This window comes from Conger conger, chromosome 6 (assembly GCF_963514075.1).
Source record: "Conger conger chromosome 6, fConCon1.1, whole genome shotgun sequence".
NCBI classification, from domain to species: domain Eukaryota; kingdom Metazoa; phylum Chordata; class Actinopteri; order Anguilliformes; family Congridae; genus Conger; species Conger conger.
In genome coordinates, this window is record NC_083765.1 from 24,093,491 (window position 1) to 24,114,770 (window position 21,280).

The 21,280-nt window shown below is 40.1% G+C and overlaps 2 protein-coding genes and 2 non-coding genes across 4 annotated transcripts in view; 3 read left to right on the plus strand and 1 right to left on the minus strand.

Annotated features, from left to right (window-relative positions):
* The first annotated feature begins 297 nt into the window (after positions 1-297).
* On the plus strand, positions 298-370 carry trnak-cuu (transfer RNA lysine (anticodon CUU)). Its single transcript has one exon. It is a non-coding gene; the product is annotated as a tRNA-Lys (tRNA).
* Positions 371-792: 422 nt separating this feature from the next.
* On the minus strand, positions 793-865 carry trnak-uuu (transfer RNA lysine (anticodon UUU)). Its single transcript has one exon. It is a non-coding gene; the product is annotated as a tRNA-Lys (tRNA).
* Positions 866-10,932: 10,067 nt separating this feature from the next.
* Positions 10,933-17,557, plus strand: gatm (glycine amidinotransferase (L-arginine:glycine amidinotransferase)). Its single transcript, XM_061247167.1, has 9 exons — positions 10,933-11,093; positions 12,503-12,721; positions 13,259-13,454; positions 13,681-13,871; positions 14,234-14,371; positions 14,693-14,857; positions 15,490-15,553; positions 15,962-16,078; positions 16,361-17,557. The coding sequence occupies exons 1-9, from the start codon at positions 11,025-11,027 to the stop codon at positions 16,471-16,473; spliced, it is 1,272 nt and encodes a 423-aa protein (XP_061103151.1). The 5' UTR covers positions 10,933-11,024; the 3' UTR covers positions 16,474-17,557.
* Positions 13,313-21,280, plus strand: part of LOC133131737 (glycine amidinotransferase, mitochondrial) — a 49,877-nt gene continuing 41,909 nt past the window's right edge. Inside the window, exon 1 of the mRNA XM_061247172.1 lies at positions 13,313-13,454. The gene's annotated coding sequence lies outside the window, so the exon portion shown is untranslated. The remainder of the gene's footprint in view (positions 13,455-21,280) is intronic.

Sequence of the window (21,280 nt, forward strand, 5' to 3'; positions counted from 1 at the left end):
CGTTTGACTATTTATGTTGTAACGATTACATTTTGTGTTCTCGGGTGAATTCTCTGTCCTGTTGCTGGGTTATGCCTGTCAGCAATTAAACATGTAGCAGAAGTACAGCAGTTAGTGTGCCTACGGTGACACCTTCTGGTCAGTGACGGCATGTGGTCTGAAATTGCTGCTGGGCTGTCGTAGCCAAATATTCTAATTTGTCAGAAGATGGCAGTATGTTCACGTTATACTCCAAAAGTCAGAGACAAAACCATTGTGGAGAAATACATAAAATGACTGGACTTCATTAATAACGCCGCCCGGCTAGCTCAGTCGGTAGAGCATGAGACTCTTAATCTCAGGGTCGTGGGTTCGAGCCCCACGTTGGGCGACTGTTTTCTTCCCCAAAAAAAGAATATAAAGTGTTTATTTGCCAGTTTTCAAAAATCCTCATAGGCTACACCAGGAATCAGCAAATCATGGCCCTCGAGGTCCGAGGACCGATGGCCCTCCACCCCGGAGCCAGGTGCCAAGACAGTTCGGCCAATCGGTAGGACCAATTGTTCAGCTAATTACCTGGGGGAAAAGAAAACTAGGGCCTGATTTGGATTCGAGGTCCAGATTTGATGATGGCTGGGCTACAAGTTTTGCTGGTCATGATGGATCCACACCATGAAACCGTATGAGTGAGCCAAACCGGTGATCATCCGCTGTTCTTACCAGCCTGAAGAGCAACAACACACATTCGTATGTAAACTTCAACTTCAAAATTCATTATAAGGAACGCTATTCATTAACTACGAAAAAAACAACCGCCCGAACAGGGACTTGAACCCTGGACCCTCAGATTAAAAGTCTGATGCTCTACCGACTGAGCTATCCGGGCTCTGTCCAATGGGTAGGGATGGTGCAACTTCATTGCTAAGAAACCTGAGTTTTAATATAAACACCACGGAGGAAAATGAAAATGATGTTATGTTTTTGAATTACTTTAAACTACATACGGAAGACAGTTAGCTAAAAAGTCCCGTGCCGAAAACAAATAAGAGGATAGTTTGTTCGAAACGGGGTAGGAGTAAAACCGTCATATTTTTATGATGAATTAAAAGTGCATATGAATAATGCTATATAAGTTATCTTGTGTAATAGTTTTTGTTTCTTTCTCCTAAGAGAACGGTCATTTACAGCAAGTTTAAACGTAACAAATAGGCCTACCTATCGTACGATGAACAGTGAGCTGGCTAACGTTACGTTCCTTCAGTCGTTTGAAGCTGACAGGTATTAACAGGCTAACTTACTAGGTAATATTAATAGTTAAAATTTGAGATTTATAGTTACAAAATGATTTGGTAGCCTGTTTAAAAAATACATGTAAGTAACATGCCAATAAGAAATACGTTTGACTTGACTTTTCCAAACACTCTCATTCCCAAAGTCTTCATATCCACGCGATTCTTCTGTTTGAGCACGAAAAATTTCTGAAGAATACAATGTGTAAAAAACCAAGAGACACATAAAGGAAAAAAGGAGAGGGCCCCTGAACAGGCAGAAAGCTGACATGACAAAAAAATGATGAATGTTCTCTTGAGATCTCAATGAGCCCGTCCAGTAAATAAATAAGAAGGTAATGTTTTTTGTCTTGCATCACTTTCTGAATAATGAACATTTCATAGTCCCATTCCCCATGTGTGCTCATCGTAGAGGCTGTATTAGTGTGCGCACGGTCTAATGATTTGAATGGGGTTGCACAACAGTATTACCTGAATCCGTACGAAGCATGGCCTGGCGTAAGCTGGCAGGTAGCCTACTTGACCACGTGGCTGAAAATGCTGGAACAGTCAAACTCTCTGCCTTTCCTCCCTTCATGGCCTGAGAAAGCAGCAGCGTAGCATTACAGCGAGGAGAAAGAAACACGAGGGGGAGCTCGTTACTCTTGTGGAATGACATTGTCCATCACCAGCAAGATCATTGCACTCATGAGATTTCGCTTTAACACATTCTCTTCCCTTGCTGTCTGCCCTGGAGGGAGGTATTTCCCAACTAAATTTGCGATGTGCAACAAGAAACCGACTCTGTAAGGGAGGATAGTCGATGAACAACCAAAACACAACTGAAGCTCAGTCCCAACATCCTCTCTTCTTCACACCTGGAACATTGCATATGGGATTTTCCTTCATGTTGGAAGCTTGTATTTTGTACCCTTGGTGAGAGGGGGGAAAAATGAGGGAGCAATAATAGCTCCCTCCCTTTTCATAATTCAGAACCAAACCCCACTTGGCCTCAACCTCCATATTTCATCCTGGGATTTTGGGGATTCCCCCCTTGAAGCAAAGGAAGGAAACATCAGGAAGAAAGCATACAATTTCCAATCAAACCCAGCCCACAAATGCAGTATGGCAATATTAGCTGTGCAAGTTTGGCAAAAGAACATTCCATTTACCTGGCACATGAACACCATACTCATTTGCCTCCATCTTCTCAAAATCCATCGTTATGAGGACATCCGACACTTCATTTGTGGCCACATTCTCCCCTTTCCATCTGCGAGTGAAAACAGAGCACAGATTTTCAGAGCTGCTGACAGTTGGCAGTGGGTTAAAGTCTTAGTTCAATTCTTTATAATTTTTTACAGTCTTTAAAACAAATGAAAAATGATCTCATACACTCACTGAGTATTTTATAACAACACCTGTACATGGTAAATGGTTGGAATTTATATAGCGCTTTTATCCAAAGCGCTGTACAATTGATGCTTCTCATTCACCCATTCATACACCAACAGCGATTGGCTGTCATGCAAGACACCAACCAGGGTGGTTGGTGGGGTTAGGTGTCTTGCTCAGGGACACTTTGACACACCCCAACAACCCTCCGACTGCCAGACGACTGCTCTCACCTCCTGAGCCAATGTCGCCCCAAGCTATTTGTTCATATGCTTATCGAATCAGCCAATCCTGTGACAGCAGTGCAATGTTTACTCTCGGATGCCCCACCTGAGATTCAAACCTTAATCCACTTAATATACAATCTCTGAAATTTATCTAAACGCTCCTCGTTCTTATCTTTGTGATGATTACGAGCACTTGGAACAGTACTTCCCTCTAGGATTTCAGTGCACTACTGTCCCAGGTCATGGGAATGCACTTTATCGTACATCACTCTGGATAAGAGCGTCTGCCAAATGCCTGTAATGTAATGTTATATAACATCTTGTTACTACGCTGCAGCTGGGAGTTTCAAGCCCAATTCTCTACCCGTTAGGCTACTCTGTCACCCCATCCACACATTCCGAGGAAAACAGGGACGAGAGCAAGAAAGAAGACAATATTACAATATTGCAAGTTGAACAATTGTGCTCTCAGAAATTAAATTTTATGTTACAGTATAGGCTTGTTAAAGCACTCCCATTTGTGATATGAATGCTGGGATGATTAAAACGTATCATAACACCTTATGAACGCGTGACTTGCCATACACTTTTGCGTTCCATAACATTTAGATATACGGTTTCAAACTCACTCTCCATGGTATTTCCAACTAAAGGCCACTTGCTATTCCTAGAGGGAAACCAATCTAGGCCAGTAAATTTGACGTCTTTGGCCAAGTGACCAATTGCATGACCATCTGAGAAGTGATCCCACAGGAGACGTGCAGATAAAGTTTCAATGGCCAAAGACAGTGTTTACATTGCTCCAAACCCCACTCCACACTTAAAATATGTCTTAAATTTTGAAGAAATACATATATTTATTTCATATATTGCTTTAAATTATGTGATATAGTCTGTATGTAATGTGTATGATCCTTGGCTACAGTTTTACACAAAATATTGTTGAAATACTGTGACAAAATACAATTTGCTTTTAATTTATTTTAAAATTTGTATTCAAGGCAACATATTCTGAATTCTGACACGTGACACTAACATTAAGGTCATTCAGAAAAAAAAAAAGGGTAATACACTAACTTAATGATTATTTATATTTTTGGAAATCAGCTGTGAGCTAACCTGAATGGATTTGGAGGTTTGGCACAGACAGCTGTCCCGTCCCCAGGCAACACCACTTGGCCTGTCAATTCAGAGGAAGCTTGGGAGACAGCACGTACACAGACTTCATTCAAATCAGCTTCTTGGAAACAAGTTACGAACACTGGTAACCCTTTACAATGAGGTTCAATTAATTGACATGAACTAATGTAGTTGTTAACTAAGTAGGCTACTACTGAGAGGTTCATCTGTACAGCTCTGTTAGTCTATTTGTACATCATTAATTCATGTTAACAACTACATTAGTTATTGCCAATTCATGCTGCAATGAAAAAAAGTGAGTTAATTGTTAATGTATTTGTTAATGGTTAACTAATTATATCCTATGGCTTGCTAATGTATAAATATAATATAACAAATACGTTAAACAACAAATGCATTAACTAATAAAATTAGAATTTCATGATAAATTCATGTATTTGTCCGTCATTAATTCATGTCAACAACTACATTATGCCAATACATGAACCTTATTACAAAGTGTGATTGGAACACTTAGGACTGGTTTCTTGAAGACAGATTAAACTTAGTCCTTGGCCAAATTGAGTTTTGTGTGGAGATTCAAAATTGAATTTAGTCTCGAACTAGGCTTAATCTGTGTCTGTAAAGCTAGCGCTAAAATTTTTCAGGTTGAAGCCTGCCCTCAAATTTAAATTCAACAGAGCATATAAGGCAGGACCCTAATTTTGTTCATGATAAAAGCTAGGTTTTAAAACAGCTGGTTGCTGGTTGAGAAGTTAGACCTGCTCTATGCTCAACATGGTTTGACCAGCTCAAGCTATGTATTGAAAGAGCTGAATCATAGCTGGATTTTACACCAGAGCCACCATTGTGAGTGTTCAGGCTTAGTTTGTCCCTTACTCAGGAGGAAATAAATATGAATTGATAATTGAAAAGAGAATTTTCAGCATAAAATGAAAGTTGAGTCTGGTATGAATAGGAATAATTGTGTGAAAAAAGGGGACCAAAGTACAGTTATTGACTTCAAGATAAACCTTCTCATCTGTCAGCAGAGACAAAACCTTTTCAGCCTGTCAGCTGGTTTGACATTTATCAACTCCCAAATGTTTGAAGACTCTTAATATATAATCTCAAGAAGGGACTTTCAGCCTATTGTGGATTGATTTTTACCCTACTGTTTACCATATTACGTGAACAAAGAGGGGTCCATTTATGTTATTTATATTAAAATAACTAAAAACATGTTGACGGCTTTGGAAGGTTCTGGGAGGATCTGAGACTGGCACATCCTTCAGAGCATCCCTCAGTTGCTCTGTTCGTTTGTGAAATTTCTGCTTCATAGATACTGCTGTATTATTATCGGAATATTATCACGATGAATATGGTGAAGTTACAGGTCCTAACTATCCGCTATTTTGTTCAATGCCTATTCAGTTACAGCGGTACGGGTGGTGCAGTGGGTAGCACTGCCGCCTCAGAGCAAGGAGGTCCTGGGTTCGAATCCCCGTCAGCCAGGGCCTCTCTGTGTGGAGTTTGCATGTGTTTGTGTCTGCGTGGGTTTCCTCCGGGTACTCTGGTTTCCTCCCACAGTCCAAAGACATGCAGGTTAGGCTGTTTGTAGAGTCTAAATTGCCCGTAGGTATGATTGTGTGAGTGAATGGTGTGTGTGCCCTGCGATGGACTGGCGACCTGTCCAGGTTGTATTCCTGCCTTTCGCCCAATGTATGCTGGGATAGGCTCCAGCCCCCCTGCGACCCTGTTCAGGATAAGCGCGTTAGGATAATGAATGAATGATTCAATTACATATACAAATTCTTGCTTGCATGATATCTCAAAATGGCCTCACATATCAAGAAGTATCAAAGAACAGAATTATCAGCAGCAAAGGTATGAATTATATGCAAATGGACTGAAAACTGAGCAAGAGAATAAGTAAACGTGACTGTTTACTTACGGAGTAGTAGAGTCCTTACTGACAACAGAGATGTTCTTGGGGTCACTCCTTAACCTTTGTCATCATATCTCACTCCAGGAGACAGAGTGGGAGGCCGAGGCTGATGATTTGTAACATCCAAGTTTCAGAAGGACCCTCTGTAATCCGAGGCAGAGTGTGGTTTGGTGTGTTCCCTTAGAACATCAAACATTCACTCCCCACCCCCCACATATGCAAGTGTGCTGAAAAATGTCTGAAGGGAATCACCACTCCACAAAATTATGTTGTTAATGAATACATTACAAATATGTGTGAAAGTTAACATGCAATAAACCCATCCAGACCCAGCTCAGTATAAGTCAGCAGATTCATAGCTCAGAAAATCGTAAGATTGTAGTGATCCCTGTTCAGAATGAATTGCATTGTGGGCATGTTTGTGTGTGGCTGAGGCTATGGGCGGTTGTGTGACAGTATAGGTGTGTGTATGTGAAGCTCTGTGTTGGGAGTGGAGCTAGCCTGTCATTCATATGCGTGTGTGTATGTGAAGCTCTGTGTTGGGAGTGGAGCTAGCCTGTCATTCATATGGGTGTGTGTATGTGAAGCTCTGTGTTGGGAGTGGAGCTAGCCTGTCATTGATATGGGTGTGTGTATGTGAAGCTCTGTGTTGGGAGTGGAGCTAGCCTGTCATTGATATGGGTGTGTGTATGTGAAGCTCTGTGTTGGGAGTGGAGCTAGCCTGTCATTCATATGGGTGTATGTATGTGAAGCTCTGTGTTGGGAGTGGAGCTAGCCTGTCATTCATATGGGTGTGTGTATGTGAAGCTCTGTGTTGGGAGCGGAGCTACTCTGTCATTGATATGGGTGCAAAACACGAGGAGCACCCCCCACCCTTCCCTCCGTGTGAAGCCCAACCCAAAAATCTAAAGAACCTGCAACTTGGTGGCTTCAGTGATTGTAATTAGTTTTCCATAGAACGTCAAGAACGTCTATATTATGATCATATGCTCATAGGCAGTTGCTCTGTCTCATAAAAAGAAAATATATCCCTAAAGAATATCGCCATATTCTAAAGCATAGCGACTATTGTGTGTTATTTCCTTTACTGAAGACTGATACAGAAGCTTGCACAGAAACGTATACAGGGGAACTAATATTCATCTTTTGAAAATATCGGCAGTATATGTCCTAGATTAACCAACAGTGGGGTGCAAAAATTTGGGGACCCCTGGTTTAACCCTTGTGTTTTGTTCACTTTTGGACACCTTGGTACATTGATTGGAATATTATTTTCTTGATGAATACGGTAAAATGACAGGTTTCCACCATTTTTGTCCAGAGCTAATTCAATTACATATAAGAATTCTTGCTTGCAGGATATCTCAAAATGGCATCAACAGCAAAGGTATGAATTGTATGCAAATGGATTGACTGTAAACTGATCAAGGGAATAAGTAAACATGACTGTTTACTTAAAGAGTAGTTTTACTGGGGTCAGAACATTATTGGGATTTTAAAGAAATACAGTTTGTGTACAGGAAATACAGAAAATAAAGATTGTGTAAAAATTCTTAATAAATATAGTCTTTATTGTATTCCAAAACATGATTGTTGGTGCCAGATAATTTGATTATCTCAGAAACTGCTGATCTCCTTGGATTTTCACATTCTCTCTCAGTGTTCACCTTGTGCCAGCATGTTGCTCATCACATGTCGAGTGACAGCCATCTTTTGCTTAAAATATTCACCCAGCTATTGTCCACCCTGTAAAACATTGTTGTTTATGATTACCTTATGATATGCATACATGAGCATGGTAGAGTTAGGGACACTTGATCTCAGAAAATGTAAGTGTTATAATAAACATGCATTACAAACAGTTTCTAATAGTCATAAATATGTCCCATAAAAGGATGGATATTTGTCAGAATGATTAGGCTATATTGGTCTTAGCTTGACCGGTATGTTTTTCTAACACATAAACTTGTCCTCCTTCTGATAAAATGTCAAAATAATGGATTTTTAAAACTTTACTAAGCCCAAAAGGCACCACATAATAGGAATGACCCAGGACTGGCCCTTGACGGAAACCTTGGAATCTTGACTTCGCAATGCACCTATTGACACATAATCATTTTAAAACATTTAAAATTACATTAATAAGACCACTGTGATTTCTTAATCTTTACTCATTAATATGTGAGTTTGGCCCTGCACGAATTCCGGCCCATCTCATTCAAATTGAAACAAGGTGATAATTATTCTCTGGTAGGGGAGGGGCGATGCCATATGCGAGAACACCTACTGTAAAGCATGGCACAGTCACCAGTTTTCCTCATTTTGCCCTCAGATCCCAGAGGGTTAAATAGCCTCAATGGGACTTTCGTACAAGGAGAGTCTCAGGATAGTATGGCTCTGAGAGTTGTAACTCTGTGTGCATTTATCTGGAGTCACGTCTGACTAGATGACTGTGCCAGGAGGCGTGGACAGCAGATGGACTAAAAATGAATTAGAGTACTGTCATAACCCCATTTGGTAGCAGCCCTGCTGAAAAAAACAGCTCAAGCTTGGTTTTTAAACAGCTGGTGGCTGGTTGACTAGTTCAGACCAGCTCAGACCAGCTCCCGGCTCAAAATTGTTTAGCTGGTTGACCAGCTCATACCCAGCTAGACCAGCTTGACCAGTTCAATATTCAAGCTAGCATAGCTGGATTTTACACTAGGGAGTGCAGATGGCCAGCCTGATCAGAGGTTAACACTTCTAAACATATAGTGGCTGACTAATGACTAATATTATTACCATCTATCATGACACTTTGTATTTAGTCATTGTGCCTTTCTGAAACAAGCAATGACACTTGTGTTTGGGTTACTGCAGCAAGTGTCATTGCTATGGCCAAGGCCAAGTCAGGGCCCATAACATTGCATAATAATACATGGGGATGTCTTATTTGCAGATTTGCAGAAAGGTCTCTTGTACCATTTAGAGTTCAGGTTCGCTTTCGATCACATACAGATATATTGTAACAGACATTTAACCCCCATATGGTTTTCAGGTCAAATTGACCCATTTTAAATAGTCACTAAAAGAAAATTGATACTGGTAAGTATTTTTTAACTATTTTTTAAGTTCCATGGCCTTGGCTTATTTTCTGTGAAGAACATGTAAAAGAACAAATTTTCGTTGAGAAAATCCAGTGAGCAACAGTTCGGCAGACAGAAACGCCTTGTTAATGAGAGACGTCAGAAGAGAATGGCCACACTGGTCAGAGCTGAAGGTGACAGTAACGCAAATAACAACACATTACAACAGTGGTATGCAGATGAGCACCTCTGAACACACAACACATCATAACTCTAAATGGATAGGCAACAGCAGCAGAATTCTAATACGTCTAATAAAGTCTAATAAATACCTAATAAAGTGCCTTGTGAGTGTACATGCATATATCATATATCATATAAATAGGGACTTAAAAGGCACCAAATTGTTGGAATGACCCTTCGGGGATTTACTCTGTCTGCTCCTGCTTGATGGTGATTGTAAGTTTACAGTAGTAGTACAATTATTCTTTTTTCTCTGCAGCTAGCTCTGTATTTTCCCTCTGGAAATAATCAGCCAAGAGAGGGCAATTCATTTTGATAACTTTTGTTCTTTATTACCTTATTACTGTTTATTACTTATTATATTATTTCACAGGCCACCTTGGATGGCTTGTGGACTTTGATAATCCCATCTGCTTGATTTATATGAAATCATGCTCAGTATGCCTTTCTACCAAGGCTGTTACGTTAACCTTGACCAAATGAAGTCATGTTACATCATATGCTAAATGCAGAGCATGGCATATAGACATAAGCAATCAGCATTCCAGATTAGATCAGTTTACAGCACACAGCACAGGCCTGGATTTGAATTTAGACAACTCGGTGTCAATTAAGGCTAAGTACTGTAAGACAATACTGTCCTGAGACTGGCTGTGAAATTGACTATTGCACTTTTTTTCTTTTTTTTTTCTGAATTGGAACTGTATGGTACTGGTTTGATGTGATTAGAATATTGTGTCTGTAATATCTTAATTACTGGAATGCTCAAGTGAGCAACTGGTAACTTTACACTATGTTTTGTATTGACTGGCGATGCAAAGTGAAATAAAGAATGTTTTATGATTTGGGTTTCTGGGGACCCTTTTCTGGCACAATTTAATTAAAATGTACTAAATTGTGGCAACCTGGCTAAAATACCAGGGATTTGATGACGGTTTGTTGTCTGTACCAAAATGGGCCACCAGTGGGTTCTGGTCATGCCAGTATGGTTGCTAGCTCAACCATGTAGCCAGCATGACCACCTCCAAACCAGATTTTAGACCAACTGGAAACCATCTTAAAACCAGGCTGGGACCAAGGTGTAATTTCTACCAGGGAGTTTAATCTGATCTGCAGTTGGGCGTTCCGAACAGTTTCCCGAATGGATTATGTAGTGTATAATGTAGAATACGTACAGTAGCTATATTTCCCCTTCGTAGTCTATTACAAATACCAAAAACAAAACAAAAACAACAACAACAACAACAAACAAATAAAAAAACTGATATATCCACTGGACGAAACATTTGCCGTACGGATATGTTTAAGGAATATTCATGTACACTGTTTATTATCATTTCACATTTTAACCGTGTGTGGCATTCTTGAAAGGGAATGATAAATTGCTTTGAAAAGTTCAAATAAGAAAACGCGTCGAAATTACGTGGCCTAGATGGCTGCAGAATTTCAGAAACTGAAGTAAGACTATTTATTCGCACTTTTATTACATGTGATGTTGCGAGGTATTTATACTTGATCATGTGAAATCGTCTATACGCGTTACTCCACTTTTTTCCATTCCATTAGTTAGTTCGAGGGTACGACCGATAAGAATGTGCTGCTGCAAGGTGTCATATTTCAAGGGCCAGTCACGTTGCACAACTCTTTATAGCGGCCAATACCAAGTGTCGCCGGGGTATAAATTGGCGCTGATTCTGTCCTACATTCTCAGAAGTTGCAATCAGGGCTTCGTGCGCAGTGAGAACTATCTTTTTACCGTTCAATATCGATTCCGGGGACGATGCTGCGGGTCAGATGTCTGAGAGGAGGTAGCAGGGGAGCTGAAGCAGCTCACCTTATTGGAACCATGGTTAGTATTTAGCCGATATAATTATTTTCCTTTTGTGAAAGCAATTGTATAAAGCATGTAGTATCTTTAATTGGCCTACTATTTAATAACTCACCAAACCATATTACATACTCTGAAAAGGTCTTAGGCACATGTAAAAAAAAAAGAAAAAAGAAAGCAAAGATACCTTCAAAAATAATGAAATGAGCAGTTTAAATATATATATATATATATATATATTTTTCTTTTTTAAATTTTAACATTTCAACTAAATAAAATCAATATTTGTTGGGATCATCCTTCTCCTTCAAAACTTCAGTTACATTATCAGTTCTCTTAGGTACACTGCCTTGAAGTTTTTTAATGAAAGGTTGTACCAAACATATTGGAAAACTTGCCACAGTTCTTATGCAGACTTTGGCAGTCTCGCTTGCTTCTCGCTCTCCAAATAATCCTAGACAGCCGCGATCAGGTTTTTATTTGAAAAGTGGTATATTACTTATTATCTTACTGTATTTAATGGAATGCAAAATTGTAACTATAACATAATTTATTTTTGGAAATCTCAATTTAGCTCTTTTGTACTGACACACTAATGCAGAAAACAAATAAATAAATATAAAAAATATCTAAGATCTTTTTTTTTTAATGTTTGCACTTTGCACAGTAGCTATTGTACTGTATATCAACGTATTATTTGAACAGAAGAGGTTCATTCACGTACTTTATCTTCTTACATTTCGTTTTTTTGTTTTGTTTTGCTTCATGGTTGAGACTGTAATTCTAAAATAATTAAAATGTGTCTCATACGTCACATGGAAACAGAATAAAAATGTTAATTTAATGAAAAAACGGTCCATGATACTTTTTTATTTGTCAGCACATTTCGAACTGTGAGTGATAGAAAACAGCTGCCATTGCCTACTGCCCTCAGCGAACTCTGTGACAGGGACAGCCACTTCTAGCGAAACCTTGTCGTTCCAATATCCAAGACCCGAGATAAGGCATTTTAGCGAACCTTGGATCAAAACATTTATTATTGTTATGATTATTTTGTGTTACATTAGAGTGTGATTGGTAGCACGTGTTGGGCTTGTAATTTGTAAAATAAATAAATAAATAAATAAATAGACAAATAAATAAATAAATAAGTTAAAATTTCTTAGTAGAACATCGGTTAAACGTCTGCCGATGATTGAACACCATTAGCGTAAAGAGCCTCATGATTTATGTTCTGTTAATGGGAGTTGAGACATATATGGAAGTTGTTCTCCAAGATTTTCAAGCTGCTCGGTTTGCAATACGCTGAACTGACATTAATAATAATTTGTTGTATGTACAGGATGTAGGCCTAGACTATATGACTGTGTATGAGAACCTTTTGAAAGATGTGAAAGTGTAACCCCCTCTCCCTGTCTCTATTGTACTAGCTGGGCCGCGCTGTTACTGGATGGGTCCACAGGGCATTCCAGAGCACGTCAAGTTCGGCAGCCGCCGTTCAGTCCCAGGCGCTAGTGGAGGACACCGTGACTGAGCCACTCGCCCAGGAGTGTCCAGTGTGTGCCTTCAACGAGTGGGACCCGCTGGAGGAAGTGATCGTCGGCAGGGCTGAGAATGCACGTGTGCCTCCCTTTACAGTGGAGGTCAAGGTACAGCATTTGGCTTTAAGCTTTAAGCACTGATTTTGCTTTTGGTATAATAATAATCATTTGTTATTTTTATGATGCTTTTATCCAAAGCAACTTACAGTTAATTAGACTAGGCAGGGGACAATCCCCCCTGAAATGTCCCTTGGTGAAGGGCCCAACAGCTGTGCAGATCTTATCCTGGCTAAACTGGGGCTTGAGCCACCAACCATCCGGGTCCCAGTCATGTAACTTAGTCACTATGTTATAGGCTGCCTCTATAGTCAAGTACACTGCAAAAAAAATAGCACACTGTAAAATTACAGCCCTTTACTGGTAACACTGCTGCGGTAGGTGATGATTTATGAATATGATGATTTATAAATGATTCATATATTTATTCACCATACAAAATGTACTGTACATTTGCTAGTTGCTTGTGAAGTACTGAATTTGCAGCTATTTTTAACAGTTCACAGTTTAATTTAGTGCACAGCCTCAGCCACATGTAATAAATATACCCATTTGGAATTGAAGCTGACAGTGGACTAATTTTGGCAGGCTAACACGTATGAGAAGTATTGGCCCTTCTACCAAAGATTTGGGGGTCAGGTGTTTCCTGAGGACCACTTGAAGAAGGCCATTGTTGAAATTGAGGAAATGTGCAATATTCTTCGTTTGGAGGGGGTTAATGTGAGGAGGCCAGAGCCCGTCGACTGGTCCTTTAAATACAGCACACCAGATTTCACATCTACAGGTAAGATTTACTGGGCTTTTCATTGTATTGTTGTGTGCAAAGAAACAATCTTGATAGTTGGACTCAGATGCCATATACAGACAACGCTTTTGCTGCAGTATTGTTGTCATGCCACTCCTGCAATGTAACGGTCCCCTACTCTCCAGAAATAATATGTAAATTTAATGTTACCCTGGATGAATCCAGTGATTTTACTGTGGTACAAATTGTCCTTTTGTCTTCTCAGGCATGTATGCGGCAATGCCCCGAGACATCCTCCTTGTTGTTGGAAATGAGATTATCGAGGCTCCAATGGCATGGAGATCTCGCTTTTTTGAGTACAGAGCCTACCGACCTCTCATTAAAGAATACTTCAGAAAAGGTGCTAAGTGGACCACAGCTCCAAAACCCACTATGGCTGATGACCTGTATGACCAGGTGAAAAAAATCCCTGAGCATCTTTACTAATTATTATATTTAGCTGATGCTTTTATCCAAAGCTATGTACAGTTGTTTAGACTAAGCAGGAGACAATCCCCCCTGGAGCAATGCGGGGTTAAGAGCCTTGCTCAAGGGTCCAACAGCTGTGCGGATCTTGTCGTGGCTACACTGAGTCCCAGTCATGTACCTTAGCCACTAGGCTACAGGCACATATCTAGTAACTGATCAAACTGATCTAGTAACTTTGCTACAACAAAGTGACACAATATAGTGCTAATGTAACAAAGTGAGGGTGTGAATTTTTACTGCAGAAAACGTTGCAAACATCTGTCTCATTTTCCCACGTTTCCTGTTCATAGGACTACCCGATTAGAACTGTGGAAGACCGGCACAAGCTCGCTGCTCAGGGCAAGTTTGTCACCACGGAGCACGAGCCCTGCTTCGACGCAGCCGACTTCATCCGCGCTGGAAGGGACATTTTCGTCCAGAGGAGTCAGGTAAGCCGCTTGCATGTCTGCTGTCTTTTAAACTTACCACACTCTCCGAAAAAAAGGTATGAACGTATAATTTATTTATTTATTTATTTCACAAAAGCTAGTCACTGGGGTTTAATAATACTAATTCATACCATTTTTGCTTGTAAAATGTACTTATTGTACCCAAAGAACACTATTGTACCTTTCAGGGTACATTTGGGAAATATGTGAACAAAAATGTACCTCAACTGTACCTTTATTTCTGAAAGTGGACCAGAAGCACATCTGAGGGCGAGAGAGTGTGACTGAACACAAACCGCATGGTGAAATTGTGTTTTCCAGGTGACAAACTTCATGGGGATCGAGTGGATGCGTCGACACCTGGCACCTGACTACAAAGTTCACATCATCTCATTCAAAGACCCCAACCCCATGCACATCGACGCCACCTTCAACATCATCGGCCCCGGCCTGGTGCTGTCCAATCCGGACAGGCCATGTCGGCAGGTTAGTCCCCCCCCCCACCCCCCACTGCTTTCTTACACAATGCCTGTGCCAGGGTCACCGCCATTGAGGTGTAGCATCTCGTTTACAAGGGCGGGATCGAGACAGCTCCACAGACGGCATCCTTGACTAGTGAATCTTGTCTGTTGGAGGCCGCTGGTGGCAGGCTTTAGAATAGGACAGGGAAGGCTTGCGTTCTTCATTCCTCCGGGCCTCTCCTGGGAACTCCGGAGGCCTGGGACTCAGATGAGTAGCTGACGTGAGTAACATGTTGCCCCTGTGAGTAAAAACTATGGTCTCAGAGTGTGTTTCTTTGAGGGTTTTTTCTCTCCAACAAATAACAAGTAATTGCTTTTTTCATGTTGATGGTTGCAGACATTTATGTAGCCTCAAAAGTACAGTGCTTTAGGTCATTCTAGTCTGGGCTACTCTAAGGCTCTAATCCTACTGGCTGCTCTCTTTCGTTATTTTGCTTCCACTTAGTTGTTAACTGCCTTGCCTGTGAATCTCGCTGCTATGAACACAGGTCATTGCAACACTTATACTGTCATCTAGTGGAAGAAGAGTGGAAATGCTTGCGGCCTTTCAGAAGGACATTTTTTCACTTGTGCTTGCATGATATTTTTCCTTGTCAGATTGAAATGTTCATCAAGGCTGGCTGGACTGTGATGAAGCCTCCAACGCCTCTGATTCCTGATGGTATGTGTTGAAATTCAGGAATGTTAACAGGCTGATTGACTTTTGGATCAATAATGTTGACACAATAATGTTGACACTGTTGATAGTCCTATGGTACCCTATAGGTGCATAAAATTGTACCCAGTCAGCAATATATAACTAATTTGTACCTTATTTGCTTGGAAAATGTACTGACATTAATTTACTGGTAATCCTAAGTACTGTTCCCATTGTTCCCAATATTTGGGAAATTTGATCCTTGAACAAAAACACCACCACTGTCACTTTTTGCTGGGAGTGTGAGTATAACAAAACAAGATACAAAACAAACAATAAAATATCTTTTTTTTCATCAAAATTTCACATAAAATTCAGGAGTGAAAGGAGCTTTAAGTTTAAGCTTTTGTGTTTTCCTTCCTCTACCCTTAGACCATCCCCTGTGGATGTCCTCAAAGTGGCTCTCCATGAATGTCTTAATGCTGGATGAAAAGCGAGTCATGGTCGATGCCAATGAATTTTCCATCCAAAAGATGTTTGAAAGTCTTGGTGAGCTTTTAAAGTTTTTGCATGCATTTACATTTCCATGACAAACTGTTTATTTCCATTTGATTAAATCTACTAAGAGGTAAATGAAAACATTTATTCACCCATAAAGCGTGACTACAAGTAAAAAATAATAATCTGTTATTTAGCTGACGCTTTTATCCAAAGCCAAGCAATTTACCAGAGTTGACTTTAATATGTATCTGTCTTGTGAACCAGTTGACTGACTGTATTTGCACTATCTTTAAGAGCCTTTTGATTGATAGATGGATTTGTTCCCGACAGGAATTAAACCGATTAAGGTGAGCATTCGTCACGCCAACTCCCTGGGAGGGGGCTTCCACTGCTGGACAACTGATGTGCGTCGCCGCGGTACCCTGCAGTCCTATTTTCACTAGCCAGGCAGAAATGGACAGTTTTTATTGAGCTTGTAATGGTTCAGTACAATGACTGATGAGCCAATTATTTTTCCTTGCAAATGAACTGCATGAACCATATTGACAGTGCTGTGTGTGACAGTGTTCCTGCAAAAAGCTTTGTTCAAAAACGGCATTCAAAAACAAATTAATGGAACTGGATATCTCTCAATAATAACTGCATTTCTGGCTGGCTGTTAGTGTCTATTGTAATAATTGACTTTTGTGTCATCAGATTCCATCAATTATACAGTAGAAAGGGTACACGGTAGGGTTACTTGCGGCTACAAACATGGATAGAGGAGGGCTTTGTGAATGTTATTCTACCTCCTTTTACCAACAAATTTTGGATTTGACACCTGACAATGTTTCCAGTTTGTTCTTTTAAATACTGTAAATTTCTTCAAAAAGACTAGAAGTGTTCATTGTTTTGAAATATTAGGTCATAACATACAAATAACTTGTTTACTCAGGTATTTTTTCATATGTATTTATTGTATTGTCATTTATATTGGGTTCATTGTTTCCCCTTCAATTTATGTTTTGATAATTATTCTACAGAACTGACTGAGGTCCAAATTTCTTTAATTAACCTACAAGCATACCTGTGTCTCTTTTCTTATGTACAATAGCAGCCTTTAACCAGTTACCATATGCAATATTTTACCTTCACTGGACTGCTTGGCTGCTTTATTTTTGCATGAAATTATTCTTGTTTTCATCCAATTTTTCAAAATTACAATGCACAGTCATGTATTCTTTATATGACATGTCAATTATGCATGGCAACATCGTGATTTGTTGTTTTCCCGAATTGCAATTGCTTGTCTGGGGTCAACTGCGAATCAATTCTACGAATCAAACTGATTATAAAATTTATGTTTTACATGAAAGGTGCTTAAAGTTACCTATCGAGACACCCGGAAATGGTCTTATCATTGAAAGTTAAGAACATTTTTGAAGACAAACATTGTGAATTCAATATGGAAATAAAATGCTTTCTGTTTTTTTCCAAAGTAGCCTATGCATGTCTTGAAATACCAATAAAGAATGATTGCAAAGTTGATGCATAGTTGATGCCACGTCAGCTTTCTTATTGTCCGATCCATATTTTTTCATTAAACGGAAAATAAATATTCTGTTTAACTCTTTATAAAGGTTGGTTCTAAGGTCATGACATAGCTCTCTAAACGCATTGAACGGAGGAGGGCGATCTTGCTGCATGGCAACCAGAGCCATATATTATCATATCTAATCAGTAGTGTGTAGCAGCTGCAAGTAGGCTAGAGCAACACACAATGTTTAAATATAGCCTCCGCTTTAGTCCGTCTTTGCCCTTTAAAATAGTCGAAACAGTGTATTCGATCAGAAAGAATTTTCACAAGCATGCGTCCATGGACACGTGATCTCATTAATTTTGAACGAATTAATCGTGCTTAGTTCGACTGAAGATACTTGACCTGAACTTCAGACTCAACAAACAACTCCTACTGTAGGCTACAGTTTGAGCCAAGAGAGGTTTAAGAACCCTTATGAATAACCTTCAGTGAGACAGTCCCAGCGTAGATGTGTATAACGTAGGCCTACATTTCAAATTTATATTCTAATTGTAATATAGGCTGATAGTATTCAAACCCCCACGCCTAGGATAGATTTACACTATAATCTACACTTATACTAATAGCCTATAGTTCGATACCAGCAATGATACATATGACCGCAGCAGACTGTCCCTTTCCGAGAACATTGCAGTGGTGACCCGGTCTTGCAGGTTCTTCCTATACAACATACGGAGAATCCGCCCCTTTCTCACCCCCTACTCGACCCAGCTCCTGGTCCAAGCAATAGTTCTGTCCCACCTGGATTACTGCAATTCCCTCTTGGCTGGCCTCCCAGCGTCCGCCATCAGACCCCTCCAACTCATCCAGAATGCAGCAGCTCGTCTGGTCTTCAACCTTCCCAAATACTCACACGTCACCCCCCTGCTTACTTCCCTCCACTGGCTGCCTGTCATGGCTCGCATCAAATTCAAAACATTGGTGCTAGCCTTCCAAGCAGTTAAAGGGTCTTCCCCAGCTTATCTGCAAAAAATCATCAGACCCTACACCCCTGCCAGACCTCTTCGTTCAGCCTCCACAGGCCGCTTGGCACCTCCCCCTCTCAGAACCTCCACCTCACGCTCACGACTACTGTCTGTTCTGGCTCCACGGTGGTGGAACGAACTCCCCGTTGAGGTCAGAACTATAGAATCTCTCCCCACCTTCAAGCGCAAGCTGAAGACACACCTCTTCAAGCAGCACCTCTCCCCATCCCTCCCTACCTCCCTGTGAACCTTAATTGTTGTCTCTGTGACTTGCTTTGTGTATCGGTATTTTTAGTTGGCTAGGTAAGCAGTGTTTGGATAGTTAACTTTGGTCACTTTTGCTCTGTTTGTTTGTTTGTTTGTTTGTTAAAAAAAAAAAAAAAAAAAAAATTGCCCTTGTCCTTATCTTTGTTGTACAGGTAGCAGTTGAAATTGTACTTCCCTCTAGGGTCTTTCAGCGAACTTATCCCTGGTTATGGGTATGCACTTTGTTGTACGTCGCTCTGGATAAGAGCGTCTGCCAAATGCCAATAATGTAATGTAATGTAAATGACCGCATAAACTTCGACACACGACACAACGTTACAGGCTTGTCTGTACAGAAGGGGAGGGGCTAGAAACTGTAAGTAGACTCTTTCAAGTTGAAGTCTCAAGATCCATCGAGGTGTTGTAGAGTAGGCTATCCTGTCTTGAGAATAGAATTTAACACGAGTAAAATAGGCTATCAGTCTGCAAAAAAATTCCTTACCGAAAGCGAATTATTATCGCTCCATTCTGTTATTACATGTAGGCTACAGTGGTCTACAGCGTGGACGGGAAGCTGCATTCTGGAAAATTCAGCTAATTAGAGACTACTGGAAATGCATATCACGTGTAAAGAGGAAATATGCTAATTTGCCAGGGATAGTCTAATATCAACATTCTTCTGTTATATTCTGAATATATCGTCTCAGAGGAAAATACTTTCTGATGCCTTTCTTACATTTCTGGAACAGTCGGCTCAGCTTGGAAACACGGCGTGAAGGAAGTCATTTGAAATGGAAGAACAGAACTTAATTCATTTTGATGAGGACCGGGTGAGAAATGGACCGCAGCACAAGGTTTGAATATAAAATATTTAAAATGTAAAAAGCACATTGTGTTGCAGGCTGCATTTAAGTCTGAAAGTTGACAGATGGCCTTTGCTACGTAACTAGGGTGTCCTTAATACCTTTTAGAACGTCTTGTTTAAAGGGCGAGAACTTGATATCGGCAGTATGAAACTGTTTAAAATCCAGTGATAAGTCACTTGCTGTACAGGCCTACAGACTAAACCAAGTGTCAGTTGTCATTAGCTACCGGAGGTTTCTGTAACTTGCCCGTCAATGTCTTCAGAAGTAATACCGACGACTTGTGAATGCAAACCATAGCCTATTCTACATATGCTACAAAAAAGGAGCTATAAAATATCCGATATTAAATGCGTTAATTATATGCGACAGAAAGCTATGATATCCAACTAAATCAGCGCCTACGGAAATTGCATAGATAGTCTATTTAACATATTTGTCAAAACGCCTAACATATTTTAGCAGATATCCAAGAGTATCCAAGAGTGCCACGCAAAAGAGTGTCAAAGACACATTTGTTCACTTGTCAGAGTTTGCTGTTTAAAGGAATGAGTTCACAGATCCATTTTTGGATAAGCTGTGGATTGACCTATCCATTCTATGCAGTGTGCACCGTAGATCTGTCAGTTTCATTTAATTATTCTGTGATTGGGTTGGTATTTCCCTTAAGAAATAATTTTAATGAATTTTATGTTGGGTTTCCACATGTGACCCAAATGTGAGAAATACACATGTGAAATACATGCAGTGCTTTTTGTGTTGTTTTTGGGCTTGGCTTTTTCAGGTATATTTTCTACATGTGATTATTTGATATATGAATTCCCACATGTGAAAGAAATGTGAACGGCAAGCAATGTTTTTTCTGTTGGTTTTCACATTGAATTGTCCATGTGATTATATAACACGTGAAGACCCACATGTGAACTGCTCATAGTGTTTTTGTGTTGGTTTTCAGATGTGTCTTTTCCTCATGTGGTTGTATGAACACCCTCATGTGAAAATCACACCTGAACACACAACATGTTGAGAGTACACATGTGGACTGAAAACACATGGTTTTTGCGCACATTTGCTCTTTAGTTTGGTTTTTCCACCTTTGAAAAGGGGGTGTGAACCGTCAGGTACCCAGATGTGCCACGGTGGTCTGTACCCCCGAGCATACCATTGGTAGACTAATTGTGACATGTTTTATTGGACAGCTGAACTTGAATGGTTAGGATACCCTTAACCAGTTTCGACCAGTTATGAAGTTTGGTCCTTGGACCCCCCTCTGTATGCTGGTTTTTTCATTCCAGCCACAGATACAACCCCTACATTATAATAAGCTGTTAATTAGACACATTTAATGTGGTGAAAGATGATTTATCCTATTATTACACATTATATTATATTACATTACAGGCATTTAGCAGATGCTCTTATCCAGAGCGACATACGTACAACAAAGTGCATAACCATAACCAGGGACAAGTGCACTGAAATCCCTAGAGAGAAACACAGTTCCAAGTGCTAGAAGTGACCACATTGATAAGAACTTGGACCGTGTGGATTAATCTGTTGAGAGCAAACAAACAAATGCAGCAATAAAACAGCCTCT